Raw genomic sequence first — 18,871 nt, forward strand, 5'->3', positions numbered from 1 at the left:
CAATTCGTAAAAGCAACAATATTAAAACCTGTCAATGCATCCCTGTGTCGCGCCAAATCAAGAAAAAGGCCCTTTGTTCAATACAATCTGTTTTCCCCTCTCGCAGCCACACACTGTGAAATCTGTCCTTCCTGTGTCTGCCTCCTGTTTTAGCTCATGAGATGAGAAGAAGAGCTAAAATAGAGGAAGAAACACAATGAGGCAGAGAGAAAGAGAGAAGGGGAGAAAAAACGAGTGCATCAATCTAGCCCTGCCAACAATGAGCTCTGTCTCCTGTGTCTGCTCATGTTCTGTCTTCATGAATTTCCAGACTCAAGCCTCCATCTGACACAATTTTTAAAAACTATTTATTTGTTTTGAAGAGAGGGCATGACATATATACAGTATATAATATATATACGTATATATAAACACTGTCTTTAAACATACTATTCTTTCCTTGCTGTAAAATAAATTTGATACATTAGACTTTGCACTGCAAGTCCTGTCATGATACATACTCATACATTTACATATATAGATCTCTAAACAACTAGATTTAATTCATTTGCTTACCACAGGGTTCTTTATCTCTTTTTCTTTAATATTGCGACATATTTTAGCTGCCTTTAGCCTGTAGCAGCCACATAGAGAGTTCTCATATTAGCGTTAAGGCAGCAGTAAGCCCTTCGCCCAGAACATTTTTCAATACTGGACTTGTTGTCTGAACCCTGGGATAAACAAAGTCGTTGTCTGGGTTGAAAAACAAACTCTGAGATCCAGCACTGGCTCTGTTCCTGCTCTTCTTTGGCTCACACACACCCTTTAATTACTTTGCAGTAACACTGAGATCTAACATTAAAATACTCCCAGCAGATTCTTCTGTAAGTTTAGCCTTTAAAAGTTTCATTCACAAGACGCCATCGTTGTTTCACGGCCGAATGATGCAAAGTTTCCGTAACCTGTCAGGTAACACTGTCATCTGAATGTACAGCTTAAGGATGTGTGGAAAGTGAGCTGGAACAAGAACTGTTGCGCCGTCAGAGTCAGTTTTCCACCCATTTTTCATTTATAAACCCCAAAATGTCTGCAAAACCAGCTGCGTTCAACGATTTACTTTTAACTACACAAAGCCCCAAAAGTATCATTCAATTTGACACTGTCTAAATATAAAAAATATATTTATACATATATATTTGCTTATAAAATCCAACTGGAATGGTGTGGGGATATAAATAAAAATCAAAAAAAATTTCACATTTGAAGTAAAAACAAGAAATTTGGTAAAGAGAACAAAAACTCCACAACATTCATTTTACATAAAAGTGCATCTGATTTAAAATTGATCCTTAAGGCTTCTCAGTCAGGGATGTTTGGGCCAGACACACTTGAAAAATAAAACTAAATTAAGGCCTTAAGTTGGGATTTTCAAACCAAAAAAAGCTGCTACACATTCACAAACCTACTGATAACAAGTCCATGGCAGTTGTTTTTGCTCCTTTTTTTGGCACTTTGTCTGCTGGAAACACCTGCAACACTGAAGAGCTTTGACAGCATTCTGGCTGGTAGACGGATTTGTCACACTGAGACAAAAGATAGAACAAGACATGGAAAATCCACCCTCAACTCCTCGAGCACAGTGACATTTTCTTATGCGAGTAGGTAATGTTATTGAAAATCCTGGACTAGACTTAAAGTGTTAATCTCGAAGATCTCAGTTTCGTTCTCTTTGGCGACACCTATGGCGATAAACGGTAATTGCGGGAGCACACATCCCAGATATCCAGACAGTGTTGCACGTGTGACGTCCACGGTTGGCTCTTGGCTGTGACGGTTGATTTTCCTCGCTGACGGTCGCTTTCCTTTTTAGACTGTTTGCCTTCATCTGAGCGTCCAATTTGTTTCTTTTTCTTTCGCTTGTGATTTTTTCCCACGAAAGTCGCCACAGACACCCAGCCTGTAATACTGCAAATGCAAAGGCTTTCATCAGTGGGCCATAGGCTAAATGATTATTATGTTACCTCATTCGGCAATAGATAGTGACTTAACAGACATTTATTTACAAGAATCTCACTTTAAGCCTGGAAGAAGGGGCCAACTTTGATTGTTGTGTTAACAAAGAGCAACTGATAAATCGTACTTATTCTGTCTTTTCAAAAACCCATCAGGTAGTTCAACAGCTGCTATGAAGGTATTTCCAGAGTCTCAAAATGTTTATCTATATAGGAAGCTGGAAACAACTTGTGTCCTTTCTCTTCTTGTATTACACAAGAAAAATATTAAAGCCATATTTAATGTTATATGTTCAGAAATGTGTCTCAGAAAATGACTATTTTTATATCCCGGATGTTGGCAGAGTCTGTAAGGAGTTTGGAAAATACCTTTAGGACAGCTGTAAGTATTTCCTTCTAAGTTTTTCAAAGATCAATGTGTTATTATTTTTGAATTGCTTTGACTTGAATGTAATGGTGATGCATAATAGACATAAACTGGAGCTTGTAGCTGCAGTGCATCATGGTCTATTAAGAGAACTGTAGTGGAAGAAGTTCAAAAGAGCCCTGGTCTGTTTAATACTGTTTTTAAAAGCTGAACATTGTAGCTACTCTACACGCTGTGACATCACACATATCTTTTATGGAGTTTCAGGGTGGAGTTTCATAGTTTAAATAATGACGGACAAAGAGAGCAATCCTGTCAAACTAACACTGTTCTTCACCAGTGGTGTTTCACATCCGCTGGGCAAACTTGAGCTTACGGCCTGCTGTAGCTTTAAAACAGTGCTCAGCTAAATGCTTAAATGTTTACACTTTAAAAGGCTTCCTGGCATAACTGCCCTACGAGTGAATGTAAACACTGGAGAGGATACTTTATGAAGACACAACGGGTGCATGAACAATGCTGCCTTTGGAAGGGCATCATTTGGAGTGTGTGTTTGTGTGTGTGTGTGTGTGTGTGTGTTTGAATCTGAGAGGGAACAGCAGCCCACCAGACATTTAGTCTGTGTTTTGTTTCCCCCTGTTGGTGAGAGCATGTACTGGCATTGGTTTTCAAGGCATGGCTGCATGCTGTTGTCAAAAAGTCTGATATTTGGATTTGTGCAAAAGGAGGATGAATCACCTTGAAGCATCTGAACGACTGCAGAGGTTTGGTGGGTTTAACACTGACTTGTTGACCAGTTCCATGTCCACATTCCTGCCATGGATGTGTTTCGAGGAAGCTACACATACTGCTGAGGCTACTGTGCGACTCTGTGGTTAAAGTTCAGACACCAGGCAGGTTAATCAGCACAGAATCTGGGAGAAAGGATGTCTGAGCAGCTCCTCAGCACTGGGTCTGTGTTTGGCCTCCACAAAAATGCAGCTGATGAAGTCCCGAGCCTGGTCAGAGGTGTGCGAGGGCAGCAGTGGGTTGGTGGGCTGGGTGGCGATCTTGAATATGGCTGCCATGGCCTCGAACTCAGCCCATGGAGGCTTTTCTGTTAGCATCTCCACCACCGTACACCCGAGACTCCTGTAACAAAACAGCATTTTTTTCTTGTTAGCGTGATCTGCAGTGGAGTCACATAACAAGCTGACACAAATACCACACATTAAGTCTCAACACTGCAGCTTTACAGGAATGTTTTGAGTGTAAACTCTCACACTCGCAGGCTGCAGAGGGCCTCCTCCACCTGTCTGGGAGGTACAAGCCCTCCTGGGAGCGTAACTCCCCCCTCCAGCCTGGGCCGAGAACCTGGGACATACCAACCCCTGTTACGACCTGTCTGACTGGCCTACAGCCAATCACATCAGTCTCCTGGTAGGTCACCACTCACTCAGGTTGTATAAGGGGAATATTTACTGCTGTGTGTGTTGGAGCGTGGTAGGAACTGGGTTACATACAGCAGACTCCAAACTTAATTAAAAAGTCTTATTTGTCTCAGCCTGTCAGCCTTGGCTTGGTATCTCAATCGACCCAGAATGAACTTGTTGAATGAAGTCACTACCTAAACATTTGTCTGAATATCAAACTAAACTATTTTTACTGGGGGAAGCTCTATAAAGCAGTAAAAAGAGACTTGTATACAGTATCTCCATTACCTAATGTCCTTGTTGATAAAATCTTCAGCTTTTACTCGCTCCTCCTGGAACTTAGAGACCTGCTAAACTAATAGTGATTTAGCTCAAGCATGACATCACTTCATATATTTCCCATTACTTCGTATGTGTCTCCAGGTCTTACCAGACATCAGCCTTCCTGCCGTAGCCCTCTCCACTGATCACCTCCGGGCTCATCCAGTAGGGGGTGCCGGTCACTGAGCGGATGCCGGTGCCAGACATGCAGATGGTCTGCAGCCTCTTGCTGGCACCAAAGTCCCCCAGCTTCACGTTGCCCGCTGAATCCCGCAGGATGTTGGCACCTGAGAGGCAGAGTTAACATGGGACATGTAAATATTTTACCACACAAACATCCACATATCTAAACACTGTCTGAACATCTATCCAGTGTCTAAACAGTGTTATACTCAGAACAGGGCTACCTTTGATGTCCCTGTGTACAATCATGTTGCTGTGCAGATAGGACATGCCCTCCAGGATCTGTCTTGTGTACTTCCGGGTCACGTTTTCTGTCAGTGCCCCATAGGCCTTCAGCTGGTCTTTGACTGAACCCTGATAGGAAGAAAGCATGAGCTTTACACTCTGTTGCCTTAAGACATCAGCACAACAACACACAGACTGCAAAGACATGGTTTGAGACCACCAATCAATTCCATGACTCAAGGCTAAAATCTAGCACTAAAAAGATGTGATGCGTTCAATGCATGGGAAATGTAATGAATCGTTTAAAAAAAATAGTCCCATAAAATGAAGAGTTCCAGGAACTTGAACTTGCATTTTCACCGCATCTGAAGTAATGCAGTCATCAGGAAATTCATACCGATAAAAATACATTTATCTTGCTTGCTAATTATTAAGCAAAATTGCATGATGCCTAAATTGATATTGGAAAGTCATGCAGAGGTAGACAGTGACATAAAAATGCTACAAATACAGAACAAAGTAGAGTTCGCCAGCTCTCAGGTGAGTTATTTGTGGACCCAGGAAAAAAAGCTTACTTCTGGCTGATTCCACAACAGAAAAGAGAGGGATTTTTCTGCTTCAGTACATTACCTCATCTTCCACTGTCTCTTTACATTAGTTTTTTGCCTTGTCTGGAAGTTGGCTTAACAACTACTACACAAGAGCTCAAACTGAGGACAAAATGGATCTCTGAGTTCCTGAAAAGGTTCCTGGAAAAGTTCCTGCAGTTGAGAGAGCCACAAGTATGTCACGTAATAAACCTTGGGCAAAATTTCAGGTAGGAAAAAGAGAAACTTGAGCAGCTTTTCTGAATACCTACATTTATTATATCGCCAACTTCAGTCATGGGAACTGACTATTGTCCTTTTTATGCTTTTCTTATGTGGATCAGTTTCCTGACTTTAACTTATAACTGCCTTGCATCCGAATGTTAGATGCAAATCAATCTCGGATCCCATCGGCTGTAGTCTGACGACGATACAGCCTCCGGGGTAAACATGCCGGACGTGTAGCCGGCGGTTAGCATAAACGACTTCCAGTCAAGACTTCCTTTTCTGCGTGATGCATTGTTTACAGAAAAAGAATCAGCTTTTCTTGTGATTTACTTTATCAGGTCTTACCTTTGCCAAAATTTGAACATCATGATGCAGATTAGTAAAAGGTAAAAATGAAGCTTTCTCAGGAGAAGAAAACCACTTTTAAAATGCTCATTTTGTTGAACGGAGGTGGGATCGTGGGATGCATTCGAGGGAGTCGGGAAATCCAAACGCTGAACGGCTTTCGTGACACAGCGTCAAGACAATTTCTGTTGAATTTTTGATCTAGAACAGTTTGTGACTGAACTTGCGTGCAAATATCTGTTTAAAGAGATTAATGGGAAGCTAAATCATTGTCAGATGATGCTGATGGGAGACGGGATGTCATCATGGCGCATTACATTCCTCCTGCTTTTGCTCTCCACGCGGACTGTTTTTCCGGATTACGCCGCATCCTGCTGGTACGTGATTGGTCAATATTACTCGGAGTACAAGTGTAGTACAAACGGAAACCAGAACACTTGCTGTCCCTAAAATCCACGTCCCTGCCTACAGATTCTACATTTCTATGTAAAATCTGTAAATAGAGATAAAATGCAATTTGACTCAACACAAAGATGGACACTGTGAAAATAATTTCCTGGTTTTGACATGTGACAACAACCCTTGCTCTAAGCCAAGTTTGAAAATACAGTACAGACATTAAATTAGCTTGTACTCACCCCCGGCATGTACTCCATGAAAATAGTGAGGGTCTTCTCATTGTGGTCCCTCAGGCAGCCGTAGTACTGAACAATGCGCTCGTGATGCAGATTTTTCAGCAGCTGGATTTCACACTCCAAAGCGCTGACCTCCTGTTTGGAAACAATGAGGTTGTAAAATTAGACACACTGTGGATTCAAATGACTGCTAAGAAATTAAAACATATAAGATGTCGTGGCTGAACAATGCATCACTGTTGATTTACTGTTTTCATTTGCAGACAAAGTGCATACTTTGGACATAGCGGAGCCCCTCGGGCTCTGTCTTATCTGTTACCACTGATGACAAACAATTAAATCATAAACACAGGGAAGACAAACAGTGATTTACGACTGCATGTGGAGTCCACCAAAAGAGAAACATGAAGTAAATGAAACCCAATAGCCAAGTTCCCCAAAAGAAGTTCCTGTGTTTACTTCAGAGACAGAGACAGAGGCTGAGAGGGAAGTTAAAGACACAAAAAGTAATCCCCAAGCCCCCAAAGTCAGAAGGCTGATTCACAACTGCTACAAGCTGGGGGGAGGGTGTGTGAAGGGGCAATGGGAAGCCAAGGCAATGCTACCACAGCTCCCCACACAACACTTGGCTCCTTTAAGACACAGGAAGTGACAGTGCATGTTTTCTCTGTGGGAGATAGGAAAAGACATATAAATGTGGAAAAGCGGGGTGGAAAGAGATGAGAAACTCTAACGTAGGTAGTTATCTATTCAAGGAAGATGACAGTCTATTCTCAGCTAACTAACCGCACTAGCCAGAGCAGAGTCACATGCATAACAAATGAGGTCATTGTTAGCGCTTTAGGAGCTGAACGGAAGTGTACACACACTTTGAACAAACAAATTAAGGTTTAATATTTTACAAAAGACTGTTACTGTTCATGAGTTATACTGTAAAGGTGAGGAGGAAATGACGCCATCGCCTGAAACAGGCTGTTGAGTGTTTAATGTGCAACAGTTAAAATGTTCTCATGCATGCATTACCAGAAGAAGAAGAAAAGAGGAAGGCACATGTTGGCATACACATGTTAATGTCCTACCTTGCTGGTGTCAGGACTCTCCGGATCAAACTGGACTTGCTTGGCAGCCAGCTCCCTCCCAGTATCCACGTCATAACACAGATACACCCGACCAAACGCTCCCTGGCCCAGGAGCTTCCCCCGCCGCCACGTCACCGGAGCACTGGGTGCTGAGGAAAACACACACACACACACTTAGCTGTCCGTATATGTTTTTAATTCAATCTAACATATCACGGAAAAGACAGAGCATTATTCCTTCCTTTTAAGGAACCAGCTTCCCCAGCTTTCAGGCTATGTGGAGAGCTAGTCTAAACAAAGCTGTCTCTGTGTTGGATGCACAAAGTTGAAATTGTTTTGTATCTTCTGATCTGACTTTGAGTAAGAGAGCAAACTGTTTTTTCCTAATCCTAATGTGTTCCTTTAAACTGATTTGATATAGTTTTCCACAGCTTCTATTGTATTGGTATCATCCCTTCAACCCTGCAGTGTATGACCTATTTATCTTTTTAGAATTTGTCGGTCTAAGAATTTATTTTTGTTGTATTTCAGTTCTTCCAGATCATCACTCACACTTATGTGCGACAGAACGCTCCTGGGGACGGAGCCTGCCCTGAGCGTCCACAAGCTGCCAGCTGCCCAGACTCTCCTCGCTGCCGTTGAGCGACCGCCGCGAGGGCACCAGGGTGAACAAGTTCCCCTGAGGGCGACGGATTCGTGGAAACGTTCGCCGGCCTGCAAAGCAGGAAAAGGCTGAGGTTAATATCACATGATGAACAGGGCAGGAACTACAAAGAAAATGTCCAAAGAAACCATACACACAGTTGATAAAGGGAGACAAGTACTAATGATCTTACCTTCACTGTGGTCCTTATGATGCAGGGAGACATGGTACCTACGAGGGTAGGTGCCTCCTTTTCCTGCTACCCGGTCGTACACATGATTCTCCCGGTCTGGAGGCAAAAGTCAAAGGTAAGCAGGATTATTCAGTCATTCAACCACAGTTCAGTCACACAGCACTCACATGAGCTACTTTACTACTCTCCCTGACCTATATTATAAAGGAAACAGCAGATATGAACTTTAAATAACTTTGTCATTAGCTCTCAGCAAACTAATTATGGCTGAATTCTGGGGTCACTGACGAGCAAACACAGACTATCAAGAGAAGCCGTCTTTATTAAATCATTCATTTTGTATGTTCAGCTTTTGAAAGGACGGTCCAGATAAGGGTTTATATTTATGGTTGATATCACGGTGTCCGGTTTGCTGTAATCATGTACTTTAATGCATCTCTCACAACTTGCAGCCATAGTATATCTTCCACCATGATGTCCTGAAATAATCTGCCAAAGTTTGAAAGTGTCTTACACATCGCTTTTTTCGATGAGATGCTACAGTGCAGCCTTAACACGATATGTCTCCTGCTACTGGGAAAGTTAAAGGTTTGAAGGAGCTTATCTTTGGCTTCTCTCACCTGAACACTCCTGACGATTATCAGGGTAACTTTTGGCTCGGTGCATGCGAGACTTCCTCAGCGAGGGGCTGTGAGAGAGGAGAAGGCAGGAAGAACGGTGAGAGATGTAAAGAGGCTTCCTTTATTTGTTGGTTTACATAAAACCGGTTTGATTATTGAAATGATGCAGACACTAGTTTTGTGAATGGAGAATAGTAAAATATGGAATGAGTACTGGGTGTTAAAGATAGCAGACAGTTTGCTGCTCACCTGTCGGAGTTGCTGTCCAGGGACTGACAGCTTCCAGAGACAGAGTTCTCTGCACTGCTCCAGGGATCCAGCACCTGTACAGGGCGCAATGGGAAATGAAAGGTGTGTATGAACATGTGCTTTATGTACACATGTGTCAGAACGAAAAAATTCCGCCTAAGAACAGAATTTATATCTGAATATTTTTTGCAGCATGAACCCAATATTTCATTTTTCTCTAACCGCTATGCTGGCAATGTAATAGTGGAAATGGAGAACTCTTGGGAGTCAGTGATTACTTTGTTTTACCTTTTACTTAAATATAAATGTAACTTTTTAGCAACAATAATCACTGTTGCCTAAAAATGTACCCAAGATACCTGAAAAGCCAAGATACTATCAAAGTGTCAATAAACTTTAAGTAGTCAAAATAATTCGTGAAATGAGGTCTTAATTCGAGATTTGGTCATGCAATCAAATTCTGTTAGTCTAATATCATCAACAAACTGTATATAATCTATATTTTATGGTGGATTTTCACCCTTCAAAGTGAAGCATTGACTCACACACTGGTCGCTGGTCTCAGGGATGAACTCCCCCTCACTGTTTATGCTGGTGTATGAACCTTGACGGGCAATCCTCTGCTGGCATTCGGGCACGTAGCCAGGAGGCGGCGAACTACGCCCCGTTTTCTGGGAGCCTGGGATTACACAGCATTTATGAGTACAAAGGAAACATCAGATATATGAAAAATAAGAACTTCAAACAATACCTGGACTTTACAGGCATGAAGACCTGAGAGTTCATGTCAGTACAAATGTGATTTGAGGATAACAGTTGATTACAGATAGTGGGAAAACAGCTTTGCAGTTTTCTTTTAAACGTATAGGCCCTGTTCATCCATGTTGACATTTAAGTATTCAGTAATCCTCCTCTCCCTCTTCTCTCCCACCATATAGATAAAGAAACAACAAATTAAGAGCTGATTTCTTCTGTTCAGACTGAGAGTAGCACCCACTCAGCTGGTTTTAGCATCTATAGCCTAGTGCTGTTGAAGTCCAGCTCTCCTGCCCTCCTGCAGCTACTTCATCCCCCTCCTCGAGGGAAAAAAAAATCCTGAATCAGGCCACTGGTCCACCACACTAATAGCATACTGTAATCTGATTGGCTGCTTTCCAGCAGGCATCGTCTAGTGATGTTGAACAGGAAAAGGAAGAGGACCCGTTGCTAAAAGGGGAAGCTAAAGAAAGAACAGCCAGAGAGCGAGCGAGCGAGAAGGCGACAGACAGGGAAATCCAGGTAGTTAAAAAAGAAGTTGCATAACACACAGATCTGACAGCTGACCATAAGTGCACATAAACAAAAGGTTTAGCCCTCTAAGAAAAACCATGTGTCTACATTTCTGCCTTCGAATACGCATTGAACCATTTTGCTGCTGATAAAGTTGGAGAGAACTTTGAACGACAGATACGTACCAGTTGACAGGTGGCGCCCCCTGGGCTCGGAGGATTGGTACACAGTGCTAACGTCTCCGGTGGACTGAGAGGACTTAATCCTCACCTGCTTACATGGCACGTGGTGGGAGGGGGAGGAAGCCTGTAGATAGGGAGAAGAGGGGCTTTAGAGAAGGCTTCAACACATGATTGAACAATTGCTTCATATCAGTGTGTGTGATGTAAGTGTAATGAGGAAATTTGTTTCTTCACAACACAGCTCTATGGGGAAATAGCAGTGGTGTAACGCTGCGCTGTAAATGCATGCCCAGTATGTGTGTGTACATTTGTGCGTGTCTCACATTGCTGTGCTCCTGTGTGAGCAGCATGATCCTGATGCTCTTCATGTTGGAGCTTCTGTCGAGCAGGTCGATCGCCTTGTCCAGATCGTCCTGACCTCGCAGAGGAATAGACAACTACAAGGGCGCAAGACAAACACAGAGAAATACATGAACTAACTCAAACCAAGATACACAAGAATTTAAATAAGGAAGGAAGCGGTTAGTCGATCCATAGATTTAAGGAATTTTCAAGCAAAAACAACAAACATTTTTGAGTTGCAGCTTCTTAATTACAGACTTTGTGCTGAGGACATAATGAAGGGGGAAAGACAGGCAGTGATGCAGCACAAGAGTCTCCACTTTACCTCATTGTTCATATAATGCAGGTCTAGCTGCTGGCCAAAGACAGACTTGACCTTTTGCTGGATTTCCTCAAACTGCACAGGCCGTCCAAACATCAGGATCCTACATGTGAAAAAAAAGAAGAAGAAGGAATCACATGGAAGGACAGACGACGATAGATTTGTACCGGCTGCTTAGGAAACTTCTTTTAAGTTACAAGCACACGTGCGAGCAAAATCAACACAAGCTGCTCTTTTTGTGCGCAGATTCCTCTAAGTGCACCTTTACATATTTGTGGTTTGCGCTGGCAGCCAGAGACAAACCACAGTCCTTTTCCCCTTCCATTCTGCAGCTTACATACCAGTCTGAGTTAAGAGCTGGACTGTGTTTGACTCTGAGTAGTGCTTTTTCTCATGAACTGGAACATGTGACACGAACAGCATACTTGAGTATGTCTCCATGACTTTGTGCTCTTACTGTTGCGTGGACATGTATGCCTACAAATACATGCAAACCAAAGCAAACTCACCTCCTCTCTCCTGAGAACTCAAACTTTATCCTGACATCGTCCTGGGAGGAACAGAAACAAGGAGGTCAAAGAGCGGACAAAGAGGCCATCAAAGTGCAATAAGAAAGGCTGCACACTACATAAATTAAACAAACTTAATAAATATCAGAAATGTGATTTCCCCAAACGAAAAAAAAATGACTTGCAGTGCTAAATCATTTGTTCAAATCTACATCCAGTCATACAGAGTCCAAACTGAGTTACTGAGGTGGGAAAACAGTGGAGGCTGTCCTTCCCAGGGGGACAATCTTTGGTTTTAAGCAAACACTACACTACACTACACATGATTTGTCTACTTTCACTATTCTCAGTGGCTGCAGCTGTGGTAGAGAGCGCTGGTGGGTGGGCTGCAGGCTACTTTTCAACACGAGCTGAATATATTTTTAGAGAAGCAGTTGAAAATAACTGGATTTAATACATTTCAGATGCAGGAAAGTTGTGGGTGGCTAGCTTGGGAATCCAGCAGTTATTATGCTAAATTAGCACACTGTGTGGGCTGGGGGAAATACTGTAAGAAACATGAATAACTCTGCATGGGTGATACCCAATTACACAACTCTTTATTATAGCAGTGGTCCAAAAGTTATAGTTTATGGTCCACAGACCTGTAGTCATGAGGAAAAACATTATTCTGTCTGCATTTACGGCCCTCCTGACTTATCGCAATTCATCCACAACCTGTGTGTTTAGTTTATTCCAACAGTGATGCAACTGTGCACAAATACACCTTAGAAGATTCAAGCTATGTAGAAAAGACCAGGCTTCACCCTCCTCATAGCTATTCAGTACTAACAGTGATTCTAATTACATTTTTATCTCAATTCGGCAGACCATCCGATTATTGCTGAGAAACACTTTAGAAAAATGCGTGGCTGTTTGTGGAGACACATTTTTGCCAGGAGTAATTCGCCCTGCCTCTGTCAGTCAAAGCTGTTCTCTGTAATCGATAGAAGCAATATTTGAAATTGGCGCCATAGCTGTGGAGAAAGTTGTACAAACAGCTCGTGGTTTCGCCTATTCTACATTCCTAAAAAACCCAGCGTGCATTGCGGCCCTCCCTCTGAAAGGAACAGCCCAGCGATAGACGCTGGAGTAAAGTAGCCTACTACCGTTTCGCTGCAGGCGATGACTCAGAGCGGTGCAGAATCCGAATTACAATGAGAATATACTGAGAAAATCTTCAGGTCTGCAGTCTACATTTCAAAGCTGACGATTTTGAGATGACATCAGAGGCGAGCGTCCTAGGTTGAGGAAGTGTAGTTTAACAAGCTCCCTGGCCTCCGCCAGATGATACATTTTACCCAGTCTGATGGAGGTTTTCCAGGGCCCATTGGAGAAGCGGATAGGGTCCGCGAAATTGCATTTTTCTTCTGCCCTAACGGCATTAGCTCCCCATAATAGCATGATAGGACTGAGGTTGAAAATCGTCAAACTGGCCCTTTAAACCCGGTAGCTTTGGTTTTTGGGTCCTCACTGAACACCCGAATTGCTTCCTTAGGACTCTACTACTAATACCACTTCAAATCTTTTAAATTTGAGGAATAATATAATAGATTTGCGTTTAGTTTCAGGTCCAGTTCACTTCAAAATCTCTGGCTATTTGCTTCTAACGAAGAATTCTGTCTGAAGTGAATCCGGGATGAAAACAAAGCTTTTCCCCCTGCTGCTCAGAAACATCTCTCTTATTCCTGTCTTTAAATCCTGGCTTATGAGAACTTTACACAAGCTTGATTATCTACTGCCTTAGTCTTTTGAAATGTTCGCATAGTGGTTATTCAGCTATACCACACCTGTCTGTTGGTTTGAGTTGGTGCCTTGGGTTTGCCGCTGTCATATGATGGCAAAGGCTGACGCCGTGTCATCTGGAGGGCAACCAGGTCCTTCATTATAGAGTGGAGAGCCTGCCTCTCATCTGAAGAGAATAATGGGTTGAGAAAATACACAATTAGAGTGTGGAAACGAAAATGTATGACCTGTGTGTACTCTGATGACAGAAACCGCCATGCAATATATTCTGCACTAAAAGGTGTGCAGACAATTAGTGAGTCGTCTTTAACTACAGCCATATGGAGACTATCCTGTGACAGGGCATCAGAGCCAGAGAAGGATTGCAGTGTTTTTGATATGCCTATTCCCATGTTTGATCTCAGGACAAGCTCTGCTCCGGCTGAACTAGCTCACGAAGAGAAAATATTCTCCTTGTGTAGCTTGGACAGACATCACACAGCCCCAGGGCAGCGGAGAGAACCAGACCCCCATCTCCACTACGCCAAAAACCAATCCTTCACCCGGCAGTGTCTGGAGCAGCGGCTCGCGCAGACTCTGGCCTTTGGCCTCAGGGACACTGCTCTATGTGAGTGTGAGCGTCTGTTTTTATCTCATGATTTGAGGAAAACCAGCGTCTAAATGGCTGTGTGACATCAGAAAAACTTACTCATTGTGGCGATGTTTGCGAACGTGGTCTAGAAACCAGTCCTCAGAAATGTGTCTGTGCTGTGCCAGCCAACCCAAAGCCTGCAGTGGTAAAAACAGAAGTTTAGCATAAGATTAGGTCATAAAAAAACAAAGAATCACAATATGAAACATGAAGGCTAAAATGACTGCACTTTTATAATCTGGTTTCTAAGTAATTCAATGACATGTTTGAGGGTTTTAATGTGCCACTAAACTGAAAACAAAATTTCTATTCAGCACTGAGCCTTCTTCTTGCATAATTCCTTGCAGCCATGTAAGAAATGTAACTTAACCCTCCAGAACACGGACTTAAAGGTTTCTCTGAGTGAATGAGAAAGTGTGCAGTGCATGTGTGAGAAAGTGTGTTGTCTGTTTTGCCCATGAGAAAGAATGACAATTGGAAACGGCTGAAATTCAAGCTGCATTGGCAGCGAACAGTTTGGCAAAGCTCCTATGGGAAGACTGTTTTTTATGCAGAGTTTTTCTGCCATTTTAAACATCTACCAGCTTTTAACTTCTCTGATTGCACGAGCAGAAATAAGCCATAACTCGGCTGTGTTCAAACACCTTTTGTTGATGGAAACCGGGCAGCATTATCTGACTCGCTCAAGGCGTCAACAGCATTATAAACTGAGGCATTTCCTTCAATGGAGAGGGCTTTCCTAAAACTTGTACCAATAAACCACAGAATTCAAACTAATGCAACAAAGGAGAACACAAAAGGGTGCTTGAGTTCTTGTGACGTTGAGGTTTTTACACAAACTAAGTTCTCACACTAACAGAAGATGATGCATGAATATTGGTAGGATTTATCAATGTTATGTTTTTACCCACCAATCAATGCTGCCTCAACAAGGGATGCACTGACCTGACCTCTTTTCTCCTGATTCAGTACATCCAGTCCGGTATCTGCTGACACGAAATATGATCACATACCAGAGCTCTCTTTTCCAAACAATTAGCATCTGAATTCCTCGCTACGCAAAACACACTTGAATTGCTGTGGCACTAAAAGCTGATTTGGCATCCTGTTGTGTCTGAAGGAATGGAGCTGACATCAATAAAAGCTAAAGTCTAAAGTGAATCTGTCTGAGCGCAGATAATGAACTGGATTAGAGCATCTGAAATCTGTACTGTCCCTGTTATGATTTAAATGTGTCCCAGGGTGGCACATGTAAGACGCTTTACATCTGTTCAAGTTACAATGGCAAGCCAAATTGTGTCACTAGGAATAAGATTAGCCTCTCAGGCAAAGCTCTGATCAGTACTTTTCAATGACTGCTCTCAAAAGTCACGGAGAACAGAGAGAGTTAAAGCAGGGAGAAGTTTACTTTATGATATAAATGTGGACAAAAACCAGGACAAAGAAATACCACAGACCAGTCTGAGGATGAAGCCAACAGAAGAGGTCACAACTGTCTCCCTGTGGGAAAAATTTAACAGTCAGAAGGCCGTCTGAGAAGAAAACTCGGATGCGGGGAACTATTTCTGTGTATGAAGCCTTGGCACCTGAGGCAACTCATTGACTCTGTGGATTTCTGGGTAATAATCACCCACAGGAATCCCAGGCATGTCCGTCTGTGGTCCGCAGAGCGTTGCCATGTTGCTTTCAAGCTTCTGCAGCTCTTATGTTCAACCGCCAACGGAGTAGGTGCCAAGGACTTTCATCCTTCCACCCTGCTAACTTCCACGCTTATTGCTTTTTATCCCAGTTTAAATAACACGGCATTAATGAGGTGTGCAATGCCCCCGTTAGTAGCAGTCACTTCAGGACACTCTGAGCCATTATCCGCTCTCTACCTTCAGAACTAAAGGTGCAGGGGAGATAAGCTCAAATCGATCACCCTAAGGTGTTCTTGTTTTAAACACAACAACTAACATCTCTGTCCATTCCCTCAATTACCCTCATCTCTCTCCCTCTTCTCCTGATTTTTACTACCTCCCAGGCGGAATTCAGGGAATTCAACGGAGCAGGATTCGGTGCTCTACCAGTCCAGTCAGCTGTGCCCGCTTTATTTTCCTTGTATCACATTTCCAGGACTAGCAGGATTTACATGGATTTTGCTCCCCCCCCCTCTTCTCTGTCTGCTTTGAGAGGTGTTTAGTCTGAGGCTGTTTTTCCCAGCCACAGTTCTTACTCTGTCTCTGGCCAGTGATGCATCTGGATTCAGTGCTCCTCAGCAAAAATCCCCTTGGCTTGATGTCTCTCCTGTTTCACGTGCACATGTGTTTTCGGGTTCAGGGTAACAACCACATTTGAATATTGCAATGTCGACAAGACGCTAGCATTTGCCTTGGCTTTCGTTTCAAATACCCTTTGTAGCATTAGAAAACATAGGTAGTGAAATTCTCTGTGCGTGTTGCATTTGAGTGCATATATTCTATAACTAAAGACTTGTGTTTCAGACCACAAGTAGCAATTTACTTTATTCAAGGTTCTTTATTGGTGGTCTCAGAAGCAATTGCCATCTAACGTCTTCCCTTAACTGCTGTGAAACTATCTTGCAATGATGCTTTGGGTATCATTAACCAATTCTGCATTTGTTTTGTTTATCATTCCTCTCTGCTTGTGATTGCTTTGTTAAATCATCTATTTTTTCTGTGCCACTCTGATGCTGTAAACGAGAATGAATACCCAGCCAAACAACCTTGTGTAAACAAATGCCAATTAAATCAGGAAATGTTATTACACAAGAAAGCACTACCTGACATCCCTGATTATATGTATATAATGGTGTTTTTCATTTAATGGGGGATTCAAACAGGGCCCTACCATAAAGGACACAGAGGTCATGTCCTTATTTTATAGGAGCTCTATAGGTATTCAGGGCAACACGACAATAAAAATAGTTTGAATATACCTCACCCGGATTACAGACCTGAATGTTGAGTAAATGAAATTGGAATTGGAATTTTAAACTTTTTTTTTGGTGCATGGGTGCAAACAATTCTTTCTACAACCTTTGTGAGCTGAAACCTAGCGGTAACCAATTATCCTAGATCCTTGAATGCAGCGTAATTCACTCACAATATACCTGTCATCCGTGTCACGTGCACAAACCTCACCTGTTGCCTTGACGACTTTGGTCAGGACAAGTCCGGGCTTCTCCCGCGTGCAGCTGACTCCGGTCACCGGTGTCTCGCGGTAGAGGTGACGCAGTAGGTCCAGGCGTTGCTCATGTCCATCGGTGCCCTCAGTCAGACCGACACACCGGGGAGTGTGTGTGCGAGTGTGGGGGCGCCATGGCGGGGCTGACCCCCCCAGGTAACAGGGTCTCGTCTTCTTCGACGGAAAATTCAAGCACACACACAAAGGGATACTTTCCAGGTCGTAAAAACAAATACGGTCACATCAGACAGCTGTCTGTTTCAGAGAGAAAATGTTCCGATGGAAAAGAACACATCACACTGCTCCAGCTCCGGTAAAACTTCTGCTCCGCTGCAGCCTCGGATCTTTGGAAAACTTAAATTTCCAAAACATTTTCAGGGGACAAACTCGACATCAACAGCTTTCAGGCACAGAGACAGGGCGCTGTGTCCCATAGCCGCATTTAATACGAACAAAAATTACAAAACAAGGTGTAACAATAAGCGTATGGCCTGTATGAAATCCATTTGTGACTATCAGCTCGCCAGAGGAAAAAACCGTACGATTTCCGTGATTTGATGGTCTCTCTTCCTGCTAAGTTTGCAGATTTTCTTTCTCTGTGTTGCCAGGTTGGAGTGCGAAATACTCTAGGCTCGAAACATCATTATGATTATCACTGAATTGCATTTAACTGCGGTGCATTGCAACTAAAATATGAATCCAAGCATAAGGATACATAAGGCCCATCTGTGGCCTATGACAAAAATACAGGGGAATTTGATTCAGTGCGCGATATAATGTTGTTCGGACTTACTGCAAAAACTGACTGAAATGACGCGAGCTTTAAACAGAAAACAACTTGCATACGTTTCTAATGCACACCAACTCAAGACTTAACATAAACATAACTCTGTTATGTAAAGTTTAACGAAGTTGGATTAACTCCATCGATGTTTACACTTCACATAACTTTGGACTCTAAAAAATACTTTTTCATGGAGAATTCATGTAAAATATTCACTGACATAAAGTTTTTTTAAAAAGTAACAGAGAAGTCGTATCTGCGGCCAATGGTCCAAAACTTTCCCCGACCAAAACAAAGTAAGAAATAATCTTCAACCGAATACGTCAAACTTCCTGACAGGAAAAAAAAATATCGCCACCGGAACCCGCTTTTATGCCTCCAACAAGTAATGAAAACTGTACTCCAAGATCGGATCCATGATTTCCAAATGCCAGACTACCCGTCGTCCATACGTATGTAATAATATGGATTTATTCCCAGGGGGATTTCTGAATATCAAAGTATCTACATTGGCGTTGTGCAGCCGCGGGAACGCGCTGTTACTCGGTCGAAGTCTTTCTACGGGAGCGTGCGCAATATTATTAGAGGGGCGGGACAGCTGTGACGTATATCAGGCTTATGCTGCCTTCAAAACTTTGGGGAAATCGGTATTTTAAGTCTTCATTGCCATGCAAAAGCCATCTGCATGCAAACCTTGCATTTTGCCACTAAATTGAAGTCTTAAAGTGATGAATGATGATACATGCATTTTAAAGTATTAATTTCATTTGTAAAGATATTCTC

At 42.7% G+C, this 18,871-nt stretch overlaps 1 protein-coding gene across 2 annotated transcripts; it reads right to left on the reverse strand.

Annotated features, from left to right (window-relative positions):
* Positions 1 to 370: 370 nt before the first annotated feature.
* Positions 371 to 18,621, reverse strand: map3k3 (mitogen-activated protein kinase kinase kinase 3). 2 transcript variants are annotated; one of them, XR_011309278.1, is made up of 18 exons: positions 17,262 to 18,621; positions 14,176 to 14,255; positions 13,532 to 13,653; positions 11,703 to 11,743; positions 11,197 to 11,296; positions 10,853 to 10,966; positions 10,533 to 10,653; positions 9,624 to 9,757; positions 9,079 to 9,152; positions 8,830 to 8,897; positions 8,210 to 8,305; positions 7,926 to 8,087; positions 7,374 to 7,522; positions 6,298 to 6,429; positions 4,499 to 4,628; positions 4,201 to 4,378; positions 3,097 to 3,489; positions 371 to 1,944 (listed from the first exon to the last, which is right to left on the reverse strand). XR_011309278.1 is itself a non-coding variant. In XM_069676109.1 (17 exons), the coding sequence occupies exons 2-17, from the start codon at positions 14,177 to 14,179 to the stop codon at positions 3,261 to 3,263; spliced, it is 1,854 nt and encodes a 617-aa protein (XP_069532210.1). In that variant the 5' UTR covers positions 14,180 to 14,255; positions 17,262 to 18,621; the 3' UTR covers positions 371 to 3,260. The 2 variants fall into 2 exon arrangements, 1 of the variants encoding a protein (XP_069532210.1); XM_069676109.1 differs by having other exon boundaries at positions 371 to 3,489.
* Positions 18,622 to 18,871: the final 250 nt, after the last annotated feature.

The sequence above is a fragment of the Semicossyphus pulcher genome, unplaced genomic scaffold, assembly GCF_022749685.1.
Source record: "Semicossyphus pulcher isolate SPU_LCO1_2020_fin unplaced genomic scaffold, fSemPul1.0.p SCAF_25, whole genome shotgun sequence".
In the NCBI taxonomy this organism is placed as follows: domain Eukaryota; kingdom Metazoa; phylum Chordata; class Actinopteri; order Labriformes; family Labridae; genus Semicossyphus; species Semicossyphus pulcher.

Excerpts from the sequence above, each read along its gene's own strand:
- map3k3 (XM_069676109.1), bottom strand. Across the intron at positions 8,088-8,209 it reads TCATAAGGACCACAGTGAAG|GCCGGCGAACGTTTCCACGA; the intron begins GTAAGATCATTA and ends CCTGCTTTGCAG. Across the intron at positions 4,379-4,498 it reads TGTACACAGGGACATCAAAG|GTGCCAACATCCTGCGGGAT; the intron begins GTAGCCCTGTTC and ends TCTGCCTCTCAG.